At 35.8% G+C, this 14,898-nt stretch overlaps 1 protein-coding gene across 1 annotated transcript in view; it reads left to right on the forward strand.

Annotated features, from left to right (window-relative positions):
* Positions 1-14,379, forward strand: part of Xirp2 (xin actin binding repeat containing 2) — a 49,567-nt gene extending 35,188 nt beyond the window's left edge. The window contains exons 7-9 of the mRNA XM_078017528.1: positions 29-4,020; positions 6,363-6,480; positions 12,510-14,379. Coding sequence (XP_077873654.1) covers positions 29-4,020; positions 6,363-6,480; positions 12,510-14,007 — 5,608 coding nt within the window. The 3' untranslated portion in view covers positions 14,008-14,379. The remainder of the gene's footprint in view (positions 1-28; positions 4,021-6,362; positions 6,481-12,509) is intronic.
* Positions 14,380-14,898: the final 519 nt, after the last annotated feature.

Raw genomic sequence — 14,898 nt, forward strand, 5'->3', positions numbered from 1 at the left:
CAGGCAACATGCAAACTGCAGAAATGTATGAAGTCACAAGAGACTTTCAGAAGCAAACTGTGTTAAAGCAAGAGATGCAATATTCTAATAAGGATATAAAGAAAAATAGCATGAACCTTCAGCCTTTGCCTAAAGATGAAGACATAGCGAATATAACAGGAGCGAAAGTCTCTGAGAAAAACCACAATAAATTCAAGGCAACTGACAAAAAGCAGAAAACTGATAGTTATATGGAAAGCCAGGACTTTCTAATGAAGACAAATACTTCCAAAGACTTAAAGATGGCAATGGAAAGGTCTCTTAATCCAATCAACTTTAACCCTGAGAATGATGTAAAAGAAAGTGAGGGCTCCCTTCCTCCTCCATCTCCACCTCCTCCTCCACTTTCCAATGCATCATCTGAAATTGAATTTCCTCTTCCTCCTCCACCTCCTTTAATACTATTGCCTGAAAAAAATGAGTTTCCTCCCTCACTGTCCACAGAGAAGATAAGGGCTGAATTTGAAAACTTCCCAGGCCTCCCGCTTCCTCCACCACCAGCAGATGAGAAATCTGAAAAAGAATGTCAATCAATATTTCTCCCACCTCCCTCTCCTCCAGCTCCATCTCAAAAACCAGTCCATCTTCTTTCCTCCTCACTTCCAGAAAAGCTCAGTGAAGCATTCATACAACAATATTCCCAAAAAGATGTCTTGAGCTCTCAGCAAATTCATTCTCAGTCTAAAGTCATAAAAGGAAAATCACCACCTCCTACATTACCCAAGCCCAAATTTCCCAAGATAATTGAAAATAAAAAGAACCAGCTTTTCCCAAAAGTGGAAGATTCTTTGTCAGACATGGAATATAAAACTACTCCCTTAAAGCATCAGAAAAGAGTAGAGACTGCAACTAGCAGTGAATACACAGAGACAAAGCAGAACACATGCAGAAAGAGCCTTGATGAGAGGAAACAGCTCTCTATTGACTCTGTAAAGTCTCTCTCACGGACAGTTCCTGAAACTTCCACACTCAAGGGAAAGCAGATGGCACCTCTCATAAAATCCCACTCATTTCCCTCAGGTTCGGAACAACAAAGTCCAAAACCATATATGAGAAAATTTAAGACACCTTTAATGATTGCTGAAGAAAAATATAGGCAACAAAGGGAAGAGCTTGAAAAACAGAGAAAAGAGACGTCTTACTGCCACATTGTAAAAACAGAAAGTCAAAATGAAGACCTGTCAGAGCTGGAAAAGGAAACACTCTTACGAAAAAGAAATAAGGAGGTCCCCCTACCCAAAATGGATTCAGAGCTTCCTGTGGCCCAACCCAACCCGCACTCTCTAAGTAATGTTCAAGTTGCAAGAGCGCGCTCTGATGATCAGCTTTCAATGGCATCAGCAGTGACAGTCTCAGCCACAAGGCTCCAGCCTGCACAAGCAGCCTCAGAAGAGACTAATGTGAAAAAAGATGTCTTACAGAGCTCTAGGGATATTACACAATCTAAATCCACTTGTGAAATGAACCAGAGTCACCAAGAATGTACTACACAGCGAACACAGCAGAAGTGCCTGGAGCAGTTGGACTTGCCCCAAAGCAAACCAGGTTCCCCTAGTTTCAAAGCGAAAACCATCAAACTTCCCACTGTAGATCACAGGGTGAAAGAAACAGGTGCCAACTATGAAAGTCACCTAAAGCACTCTCAAGTTGATGTTCAAGCTATTACCAAACAGCAGTTTCAGGAAAGTGAGAAAACTGAAGCAAGTACGGAGTACAGTAATAAGCAATCTGTGAGTGAAAAATATCACCAATTACCTAAAAAGGAGAAAAGAGTGACAATTCAACTGCCTACAGGATTTTCAGAGAAAAACCATGAAAGAAAGCCCAAGATTGTTCCTGAGAAACAAAGAGAATTTAGGGAACCTGTGAGACGAAATCTTCTAGAGACTGAAGAAAAAAATCAGGGGGTATCAATGATGCGTTCCAAAGAAGAGAGATTGATAGTTGAAGGCAAACAAGAACATTTGAGTAATAGGTCAACACCAAAGGCAGTCAAACAGAAGATTATTGATGCACACTGTGATTCACAGACTCAGAATTTTCAGCAAACACAAATACAGACTTCTGAAAGTACAGTTGAACATAAAAAATTGTCCCAACAATGTGAAAGTCTGCAGGAAAAAACATGCCTCAGAGACAAGGGCATCCACCAGAAGCAAGTCTCCTCCAATACTAAAGACTCAAAGCAAGAGATTACACAGAACAAATCTTCATTTTCCTCTGTGAAAGAATCCCAGCAGGATAATGGAAAATGTGTTGTAAATATATTGGAATTCTTGAGAAAACGTGAAGAACTTCAACAGATTTTGTCTAGAGTAAAACAGTTTGAAGCAGAGCCAAATACAAGTGGCCTTAAAACGTTTCAGACACTGTTAAATATTATTCCAGTATGGTTGATAAGTGAAGAAAAAAGACAACATGGAGTTCACATTGCCATGGAGAATAATTTCGAAAAAGTCAAAGAAGAAATAGCACATATTAAGACTCAAGCCGAGGATATGCTTGTGTACTGTGAAAATAAAATTCAGACAGCCATGATAACCTCCAAAACAGGAACGCAAGGAAATAAGATGACCAGTCTTAATGAAGCATCCTCAAAAGCGTCTAATATTAAAACCAGCTGTAATAAAAACATGGAACAAAAAGAAAATAAAATTGTAGAAGAAAAAATAGTGCACCACCAAGAAGCAACTCATCAGGAAGCTACTATTCGTAATCACACAAAAACCCATGAGGAAATTAAGCTGGATGACAGCAAGATCTTTCCTCCCTCTTTAAAAACTCGACCACCGTCACCTACTTTTATCACAATTGAATCTATTGCCCGAAGAACAGAAACCTCAGCTAAGGATGAGCTTTCTCAGTCCCCTAAAAAGGACAGTTGTGTTGAACCTCCACCAAGAGGGCCAGTGCCACAATCATCTGGAATTCGCAGAGCAAATACCTCCCCTTCTCCACCCAGGAGTCGCTCTGAACAACTTGTCAAACTCAAAGACACGACGGCAAAGTTATCCAGAGGAACCATTCCCTGTCCTCCAGCAACCCCGGTTCCAATTGTAGAGAAGAGGACTGAAATCATCAGGTCCCCAGCAACACTCCGTCGTCAAATAAAGATAGAAAGTCGTGACAGAGGCTCTCCACCGACGATCACAATACCTGTGCATGTGAATCATGCTGGAGGTGGTTCCTTCAGAGAATCCATGGAAGCTCAAGAGGAAGTTAGGAAAGTGGAGAAAAGGGCGACATATGTTCATAAAGATGGAGTGAATTCCATCAATGGCATAGGGCCAGACACCGAGAGTTATGATGCAGTTGAAATCATCCGTAAGGTAGAAGTGCCATGCCGCTCAGAGCTCATGCAGAGATATGAAGCAAACAATCGAGCAGTTCAAATGGCTGAAAATTTTGTGAAGGACCATGAAAATGAAATAAACAGGTGGTTCAGGGAATTTGAAGATGGCCCAATTTTTGAAGCCAAGTCAGATAGAAGAGTTTATGCAAATGGAGAAGCAAGCCATAATATAAAACAAGAGAGTAGTACATTTTGTAAGGAGGAATTTGGATCAACATCTTTAGGAAACACTAATTTTGCAGACTTTTCTTACAAATATCCCATAGAGTTCCAAGAAAAAATTTCTCTTAAGCAGCCCAAAGTACGCTCTGAAACAAGGTCTATAAGCGAACATTTCTCAGGCATGGATGCATTTGAGAGTCAAGCTGTTGGGTCAAAGGTGACAGCTTCATCTTCACATAGCTCAGAAGCTGGCAAATCTGGCTTTGGCTTCAAGCATGCCCCACCGACCTATGAAGACGTTATCGCCGGTCATATTTTAGACATCTCTGATTCACCTAAAGAACTCAGGAGGAATTTTCAAAAAACATGGCAAGAGAGTGAAAGAGTTTTTCAAAGTCTGGGATATGCAACATCAGATGCTTCTGCGACTGAGACCACCTTCCAGGAGGGATCTGCATTTATAAGTGGTAAATGAGCTTGAAAAGTGTGAACAAAAATTAACCTTGTTAAAGGCACGTGTTCCAAAGCCAACATGATTTAAAGTTAAAAGAGCAATAACCAAATAATATAAGCTAAAACTAACAGCTTTCACTGTACGCTGCAGTCTTCCTTACTATGATGGCTTTTTTTACTAATTTTTGTTTACAAAACAATTTAGTGTGATGCTCCTGCACTGTGTGAAAATAAGAAATATATTGATTACTGAAATCTATATTTGTCAAGGTAAATAAGGCTTTGTATAAAGTCACAGATACAATAATAATCATTATTGTGATTGTATTACTATAGCTATATATTTGTTAATTACAGATCATAGTACATTGTTAAAATTCCTTACCTAACATTATTTTGTTCAATTGTTTTAAATTATATTAGAAAGCATCCTTTGGACTAATGTTGAATTGATGAATCTTTAATAGTATACTTAAGTGGTCTTTACAATGAATTTGAAATAGGTTGGTAATCATCCAGGAGACTTTAGACTCTTCACATGGACTTTAAGGATTTTCCTGAATCTATAACTCTAATAAAAGTGGAGGTGTGAAATTAGACCTTTTAATTATTTAATTATTGTTATTGCACTTGAAAGAGTTAGCTTTCTGTGATGCCATATTTTTCTATAACTGCTTTTTCACCTTTCTGAAAATTTGCTCCAAATGATAGCTCAATTGACCTCTTTCACAGATGAGCATGAACAATAAATTTTTTAAAATTGATTACATTTGGAATCAGGAAAATTTAAATCATATGAACTTAATGCATGTTTTCTAACATCAGAAAGCAGCTCATTTCATTATAGTTTCCCTAATTTTCACAGCAAATGAGGTTTCATGATAAAACGATTTCACATAATTAATGTGCATCATTAATGTAGTCCATCCTTTGGATAGATTGATTTTAAAAAATGGCAAGCTTAAACATAAGAATTGTTGAAACTAATAATTATGCCTCTATCATATTCGCAACATATGTGTCTAGTTCATCAGGCTAATATGGTTTCTTAATTTGCTTGCTTCTGGCATAATTAAGCCAAAATTATGCTCAATTTCTGATAATACAGCTCAAAAGCACAGTAAATGTAAGAAAACTAGTGTTGAATCTAGAAATCTGTCTCTGCCAGAACCGAGTAGGCATAGGAGTCCTCTAAGTGGCTCAGATTTAGCATCTAAGTGCTAAAGTGATTATTTTTCATTGTTTTGTATAAAGGAACTTGAGCATATTTGCTCTTATATGTAGCTAGTGTGAAAACTTACTCTCATAGGATTGTTGTGAGAATTAAAAGCAACACTAGAATAAAATTTCTGTATCCTATATGAACACCAGTTAATAATGTAATCATATTATTTATAAGGATTAACATATGCATGAAAGTTTCAGAAAGTGACTGAAGGAAATGAGTAAGAGACGTAGGAAAATTTCAAAAAGTAGACATAAAATCCAAAAAGCACTAAAATCTAAAATCATTTAGGTAAAGAACAAATGTCCCTGAGCATTTCAATAATTCAAGTCTCACTACGATACAGTTAAGAGTTGGTGTCATAGTCAACACCAAGTTGTTAAAAAAAATATTCAAATACTGTACATTGTCCTTGGCTTTAAAAATATGTATGTATTTTTAGAGATCTATACAGAATGCTTTAAAAAATAAAAACTTTGAACCATGCTCAAAGTGGTGCTCAGCTGTAATTCCAGCAAAAAGGTAGGCTGAAGTGGGAGGTTCACAAGGTCAAGGCCAGACTTAGTAATTTAGCAAGATTCTGTTCCAAAATAAAAAAGGGCTGGAGGTGTGGTAAAGCTCAGTGGTAAAGTACCCCAGGGTTCAATCCCCAGTAACACACACACACACACACACACACACACACACACACACACACACACACACACATAAAATAAAATAAAAACTTTAGATCAAGTTAGATATCAACTTCTGTATATATGGAAAGCTCAGTTATCTGCAATGATAACTTTTCTCAGGGCTCCCTATGACAGTTTACTATAAATATCTAATATATTCAAGTTAATAAACACTTTATTTACATAAGTGTGTTTAAATAATAGAAGTCAATTTGCATCCCATATTAATAGTGGAGGAATTAGAGTGGTGTTGCTCAGTGTACCAAAGCTTAGAACCTGTTGATAGCATAGACTATGTTCAGAAGCAACATAAAGATAAGTCTTATAGTTTTCCACCTTAACTGCATGGCCAACACATATGTTGTTGTGCATTTTGTTATGTTTCTACAGTTGATTGAAGGTAATACTATTTAAGCCTTTATACATTTTTATTTTTAGAAGCTGCTGCTCCAAGACAAGGAAATATGTATACTTTGTCAAAAGACAGTATATCCAATGGAGTGCTTAGTGGCAGACAAGCAGAGTTTTCATAAGGCCTGCTTCCGATGCCGCCACTGCAACAGTAAACTGAGGTAAGATGCTTTGAGGTCTTTGGCACAGATATTCAAAAAACCTGTAGTACACGTATAACATGTATCTGTAGGAAAATGCAGATTTTTCCAGGTCTTTCTGCCATCAGTGAACACCACCACCTCAGGGGATGTGCTCATGATCTTTATGTAGTGCTCAGGTAGGCTGTGACCTTTTTCCTTTTGGAATTTTGCCTTCCAAATCAAATCAGAAGGATTACTTTTTTTTCAAAGGTGGAAATCACACAGGTAAGAAATACTAAAAGTTATTGTGTAACCCAATGTTTTTAAGTTAGTTCTTTAAAATCTATACTCTATATCAGGAATCAGTAAGCGTTTCCTATAAAGGGCCTGATAGCAAATATTTTCCACTTCTCAGACCATACTATTTTCATGCCACTAAAATTTTATTGGAAGGCAAGAGCAACCACTGGTTGCTGAACAAATAGGTGTATCTGTAATTGTATCAGCCTGGTTGTGTTCCAATAAAATTCTATATATCAAAACAGATGGTGGGTTAGAGTTTGTATATGATTAACCAAGACTATATAAGTTTAAAAAATGGAATTTGGAATAATAGCAGTGACAGGTCAGGGAAAAACTCTGTTTAGTCTCTGTAGCAATAGAGTGCCTTATTGACACAGTTACAAATGCACTCATTTTCTAAAACTCTTGAAGTTAATGCAGTTAAATGAATGTGACATTTGTTAAGACTTTCATTTAAGATGCTAAAATGGAGTTATTTTGCTGAATCTAATGTGCATCTCTCAGATTATAGCTTTCCTGACTTTAATTGACAATGTCAAACACCTTCATTGTAATGTTCTTTCCCTTGGCTCCCATGACAACACAGTATAATGGTTTTACCCCTACTTCCTGAGTGTTCCTTCTCAGCCACATGTGTGGGTGACTCACTCTTTGTCTATCAACAGTATGTTAGAGTTCTTCAGAAATCTATTATAGGAATTTGCTCTTCTCACTGTTACTATTGTTTCTGGTGAATCACATCCATTCCCATCACTTAAGTGATGATCCATCCATGTGGTAATGGTTCTGAAATTTATACCATTAGTCCAGATTTCTCCTCTATGCTTCATATGCTTCTATCTCAATGATTAGGGTATTTCTCCACAAGAACAGCAAACTGAATAAAACCCACTTTTTTTCTACCAAAATCCTTCTTAGACTCTATGGTCTGATCTGTATGCCACTGTATTAGTAAATGACATTAATAGTAACTCAGTAATCAGTACACAAATTTATTTTTGAGTCCTTCCTATCTCATTTGCTACATTCAAGCCATCCCCAACTGCTTTCTCAAAAGCATCTCTTGAGCTGTATACTTTTCTCCATCCCCATATCCTAGTTATCTTTCAGTGAATGTCCTCTCTTACCTGGACTAATACAAGTAGTTGATCTTCCTACCTTCAATATTTCTTACCACCACAACCAACAACTCATCCCATGTTCCGTGGTATGGTAAAATGCAAATCTGATGTCACTTCATTATTTAAAACATATAATGGTTTCCCCATCCAAAATAAAAAATCTAACATTGAAACATCAACTATAAAGCTATTCAGAATCTGGCCCTGCTTCTTTCTAACACATCTGTTGTTCCAGCTTGTCCCATTTACATACTGTTTTCTGATGCAGACTGAAATTCTTTTGTTTCCCTCAAATTGTCATTCCCACTTCCTACAGGAAGTTTCCCACACACCTGCTCTGGCTCTATTCCAGGCTAATTAATGTTCACACATTCTTCAGACCTTAACCAAGACTATATCATCTATGAAGCTTGATTTGACCTCATGGATGGGTGAAGTAAGCTTCCCGTTAGCTGGTACAACATCTCCTTCACACTTGACACAAGCTAATGTAATCACCCTCCAAAGCCAGCTGTATAAACTTTGTTTGTCTTCCCAACATCAAGTAAAAGGTGACATTATAAAGACTCAAAAATATTGAGTCAATGACTAAAATATACATTGAAATATAAAAATATACATTTTACTAAAAAAGATACAAAAATTCACATAAATCTGTGGTTAGTAATTTGTTATAAGTGAACACTTTGCAATCACTATCAAGGTCAAGATATATAGGTTTGCCAGCCACTCAAGTATCCCCTGTCATGTGCTCTGTCCTGAGCACAATCTGCTCACTCACTAACTCTCTCCCATGAGTAAATAGCATCCTCTTTAATAATCACTTCTTGCTTTTTGATAGTTTTGTTATCCAAATGTGCTTTCCTAGACACCATACTTTACTTCTATCCATTTTTTAAAGTTTAATATGTGTTGAAAGCTTTTTCTTATCTTTTATTTATTTATATATTTATTATTTTTTTGTAAGGTATATTTCCCCTTCATTTATTTTCTTCATTGAAGAATTTGTCAAGAACCCAGGACATTCAACCTGTAGACTTGTCCAGTCTGAAACTACTGATTTGTGCAGTTCAACATGCACCTCCACCTCTGTGTTCCCACATAATCAGCCAGTGTAGATTCTGGATTGGGCTTACTTTTGACACCTTTAACAAGAATATAGGTAGTGTTGCCAAGGGTACTGTGAGCACATAGTATTTAATTGCCTCTCCTTTTATGATCATAGCAAATATTAAGACTTAATATCTATAGTCATTCTTTCTTTTTCACTTTTTAGAATATTTTTACAAGGAAACACTTCCTGTCATCTGCTCTTTGTTTATACAGAGGTACATTTGGTTGAAGAAAGAGAATAAGTTCATGAATCTTTTATTTACTAATTCATATATTGGCTATCTATTCAACAGTATAATGGAATTGTTCAGTCAAATACAAGAATTACCATTACTGAAGTTGAAATCGCTCCCTAAGTTATTCCTGAGTCCTTTTGCACAAGCTAAGCAGTCTGTGAGAACTTCCTCATCTAATAGGACTAAATGTTCCAGGATATCTCAAAAATGTCCTGTCCTAGGGCTAGATTTAGTTATCTCAGCAAGCGTTAGTTTATTTTAATGAGAAATGTTATTATAGGACAACAATCTTGATGCTCATTCTATTGGGTTAGTCATTATTTCTAAACAACTCTTTTAGTGGAAAGAGCTAGTAAATACTTATGTATACCATATATAAAAATATATAGTGATATTTCTAAATCAAATTCAAAATTGTACTTGTCTACTTGGCCTCTTCTCCACTACCTCTGTATCTCCTTTCTTCCACTTCAGGACTCCTAGATCTCAAAGACAATGGAGACTACAGAATTAAGTTATTCCATGTTCATTTGTATGGCACTCTTAGAATAAGAAAAAAATATACTAAAAATACATTATATTCCAAATACTTTTTAAAAATTACAATTGATTTTCTCATTTACTCACTCCTCATTTTTTGTTATACTGTTGTAATACAGTGTCTGATCACATAGCCACACATACCATATTATTTCCCTCATTGCCTTCACTTTCTCTTGGTTAGTAAGAGGATATTGATGCTTACTAGCAATCCTGATGTTAATATTTCTATAATTATTCTGGTTACTGAAGCTTGTTTTCTAGCCATATCTTCAGAAAAGGCTCATGGAAACAGTTTCCCTATGTTTTTATCTACTGATAGCAATCTGTGATCTTTACAGTGGAAAGCTAGTTTTGTTGAAATTAAATGCTTGACTTAGAATTACTTTCACTGAGTATCTTAATTGCATTTTTCTTATTTTTCTGGCATAAAGTGGTAGAATAGTCTGATAACAATCTAATTGTCTTTTCCTTATAAGATATAGTATTCTTTTTAAGATACAAAGTACTTCCATTTTTATTTAAAGTTCAGTAATTTTACTAAAACAATTTGGTCATTCTGGGTCAATAGTGTTAATTACCTAATGTGCTCTTTCAAAATACCATTACATACTTTTCTATATCAAGAAAATTACTTTAGCTTTCTTCTGAAGGAATTCCCATTACGTATATATTGGCTACTTTTTTTTTCAAGTGCTAGGGATTGAATCCAGGACATTCTACATGCTAGGCAATCTACCACTGAGCTACATCCTCATTCTTACATTAGCAATATATTTTTTCTTTTTTTTATATTTGTCTCCTTCTCTGAAATCCTTTTTTTAAATCTCTTTCTTTATTCTTTTTGAGTAATGAAAATTTCACCATTTACTCTCATATTTCTCAAATAACTTTCTGTTATTTGTCTTTGTCTTCTATTATATATATATATATATATATGTATATATATATATATGAAAGTTTATTTTGTTTATTTATTTTTTATGTGGTGCTGAGGATTAAATCCAGTGTCTCACATATGCAAGATAAGCACTCTACCACTGAGTCACAACCCCAGCCCTAATTGTTTGGTTTTTTTTGCTGAGATTTTTTTTTTAAATCTTCTATTGATTTTCCTAATTTCTATTTTTATCTGATTTCTTACATCATTTATGAGTTTTTCTAATTCTGATGTATGTTGTTCTTTCAGGTCTTTTATCACTATCTTAATGTTTTTTAGATCATTTTTAAATACTAGGTTAATTTTTTTAAATCTCTCTTTAGAACATGTTCTTCTGGCATGTTTTTGTTGTCTGTAGGAATAATGTAATACCCATTACCACTTTATTTTCTTATAATAACTGCACAAAATTTTACTTCAATAGATTTTTATGGTTCATTTTTTGTGAGAACTTAGTTTTCCATCCTGAGAAGGAGATGAAATTCAGGACAGCTTTTCCAGCTCTACTCCACTACTCCTAGGTATCTAGGCTTCTGGACTTTCCTGGCTTGTCTCCTCTCCGGATCTTGGTCCAGACCTTCACCTTCATATCTGTTGTCATTATCCCACTCAATTTTGATCTCACTTCTGTATTATCTTTCTCAGTTTGAGGTTCTGTTCTAAAAGTGCATCCTAGTGGTCAGTTTTGAGGATTTGGCTAAACTAGTCTCTTCAGTCTTTCTTATCACAGGACCCTGGTAGCCACTGGCTCCCAGTTTCAGCTGTGATTCTCTCATTGACTGTGTCACTTTCCAAGAAATACTTTGTGGTCTCATATCATCAGGCCTTTGAACTCCTTCCTCACCACTCTGCTGTCACCCATATAGATGAGACTATCATGCCGGTCTCTTGCCTAAGGGTGATTAATTCAAAGCCCCTAAATTGTCACTTAGGGGCTGGGGATGTGGCTCAAGCAGTAGCTCACTCGCCTAGCATGCATGTGGCCCGGGTTTGATCCTCAGCACCACATACAAACAAAGGTGTTGTGTCTGCCGAAAACCAAAAAATAAATATTAAAATTCTCTCTCTCTCTCTCTCTCTCTCTCTCTCTCTCTCTCTCTCTCTCTCTCTCTTTCTCTCTCTCTCTCTCTCTTTAAAAAATAAAATAAATAAATTGTCCCTACTTAGTTTTGTTTTGAATGTTACCCATAAGTGTAAGATTTTTCTATCTAGTTTATGTATCTGCTTTTATGTGTAAGTTCAGAGATAGTCAAAACCATGCTGTTGCCTCAAACTAAATTCAATTCTAATTTTATCAAGCACTCTATTTGTTTACCTCCCTAAAGAGACCTGATTAAAAAGGTGGCATAGGCAAACTTTCCAATTCACTCAAAATCTAGGTAGCAAAGAAGTTCACATAGTTGATTCATCATGTGTGTGTGCTCTTCAATATTTATTAAGAATCATAACCCCTCACATAAATCATTAAGTTAACACAGGTTTGGTACTGTCATTCAATAACTGCATATGAATTTCACTGTAATATCTATTATACCCAAACCTGACATACATCATCAAATTCTAAGAATTGTGGATATATATATATATATATATATATATATATATATATATATATATATATATATCTTGAGGGGTACCAGTGATCAGTGTTATCTAATAGCTATGTGTTCAATTAATAGGGTCACTTCTATTGGTAGTAAGTTAATTTTACTAAGTCTCTGACTCACTGTTAAAATAAAGAATTCTCTAATTTGCTAAGAATTTACAGTAAGTATATAGAACATTAAGGTTGTTTTTTTTCTCTCTTTTTGGCAGTTTGGGAAATTATGCATCACTTCATGGACAAATATATTGCAAACCTCATTTTAAACAACTTTTTAAATCTAAAGGAAATTATGATGAAGGTTTTGGACACAAACAGCATAAAGACCGATGGAATTGCAAAATTCAAAGCAGCTCAGTGGACTATATTCCCAGTGAAGAACCAAACATATGTAAAATGACTACAGCAAACACCCTCATACTTGGAGATCTGACTAAACATGTAGATACTGGTAATGGTGAATGGCAAAGGGAAGATTTGAGAAAGTTAGGGGAGAGAGGAAAATTGAAAATAATTTGGCCTCCTTCCCGGGAGATGCCGAAGAAAATCTTCCCTCTTGAGGAAGAGCTCAAAATGAGTAAACCTAAATGGCCACCTGAGGTGACAGCATCTGAATCCTCTGAATTTAGAGGTGAATCACTGATTGAACATGCTAAACCTCTGGAAAATAAGGGACAAGAACAAAATAACCTTTCTCTCCTGCAGCCTTATCTGCAGTCCACCCATATGTGTCAGACAGAGGATGATATAGGAATCAAAGAAATGAAAATGTATGAAGCAAGAAAAGAGGAGAAGAAGGAAGGAAATAAGAATGTGCAAGATAAGCTGAATGAGGCTGAAGAGGCAGGGGATAAGAGAAAAAGTGAAATGGATCTCAATGACAACAATAATGTGGTTGTGCAGAAGGCTGAAAAGGAGAAAAATGAAAAAACGAATGAACCTGACAGTGGAGAAGTTTTACAGGTTGCTAACACCGATGATGAGATAGTGCTGGAAAATCACAAAGAGAATTTGAATAAGAATAATAATAACAATTATGTAGCAGTCTCATATCTGAATAATTGCAGGCAGAAGACATCTATTTTAGAATTTCCTAATCTATTACCACTGTCGAATGACACTGCAAGTGAATACCAAATTAAAAAGTTAGAAAATGCGTCTAGAATTTCTGAGTTACTTGGGATATTTGAATCTGAAAAGATATATTCAAGGAATGTACTCGCGCTGGCCCTCCAGAAACAGACTGACAGAGAGACTGCTGGCAGTCCTGTGCAGTCTGCTCCTACCCCAGGCCAGCAGAGGCGCTTAACTGCAAAGGGGAAAAGTTCAAGGGTCTCTTCTGATGCAAATCTCTTAAATATTAAAGGCAACCATTCACATAACAAGAATTTACACTTTTTCTTTTCTAACACTGTGAAAATCACTGCTTTTTCCAAGAAAAATGACAACATTTTTGAGCGTGATTTAATAGATTCTGTGGATCAACTGAAAAACATGCCCTGTTTGTATTTAAGGGAATTTGGAAAGAAGGCTAATCGTTGGCATGGGGAAGCAGTGGCGGCAACCCACAGTAATGGAAACACAAGTTTTGACGCTCCGAGCCATGAGTGTACAGCACAGCCGCAGCTCTCCAGCTCGGAGGGCCAGTCTGAACAGCTGACAGTGGAAGAGCAGATTAAAAGGAACAGGTGCTATAGTGACATGGAATGAAACAGCACTGGCCCTTTGCCATCCATACTCAGGTTCAGAGAGACACTGGCGTTCTGAAATAAGACTGGCTAGACTTTTGGAAAACTTGTTGTAAACACAATGTTCAAAAATCTCATGTTTCACAATGGAATATTTCTTGTATTACACTTCATAACTTTTTTTCATAATTCATTTGACTCTATGTTCTGAATGGAATGAAGAGATAAAGCAATATGGCTATGTTTTCCTCTCAAATGCCACTTTCGTATATCGCTCTGATTTCCTCTGTCATATCATGGGTGAGAGTCTATACTGCTGAGATTTATCACAATTCCTCTACCTTCTCTACAATTTCTGCTGAAATAAAACTGAATCACCTGGGGTGCAAACCAAGATACTTCTGTGACTTTTTTCCCATGATACATGCTATCATTCTAAGTATTATGCTTTCCTCCAACATTTAAAAAATATTTGTCTTGGGCCAGGGATTTACATCCTCTCCATACACATATAAACAGTCTTGGAAAAAATAAAACACTAAACCAAAGCCATGATGTTTATAGGAAATCCAGAATTTTCATTCTCTTTTGTGCTCTATATTTTTAAAACGGTTGTTACGGTTCTTTAAGTAACTACATCTATTGAACTATCAAAGAATGTGTCTATAAACAAAGAAAAATGTTTTCCCCCAGAATAATATGGAGTTCATGCTCAGAAATTAACTACACTAAAAAGCTTTCAGAATTTACTCAAATAAATTATGCATATAACAATGTTATTGCTTACTCTATGGCATAAATTAGTATAAAATTGTATCACTACCATTTGTCAAATGTTTAAAAATCATATTTGATGAATGTTGTTTTTTTCTTACAAAACATTCTTTTAAAAATCTGGCTCCCAAATTATCTG

This window comes from Ictidomys tridecemlineatus, chromosome 7 (genome assembly GCF_052094955.1).
Source record: "Ictidomys tridecemlineatus isolate mIctTri1 chromosome 7, mIctTri1.hap1, whole genome shotgun sequence".
Classification (NCBI taxonomy): domain Eukaryota; kingdom Metazoa; phylum Chordata; class Mammalia; order Rodentia; family Sciuridae; genus Ictidomys; species Ictidomys tridecemlineatus.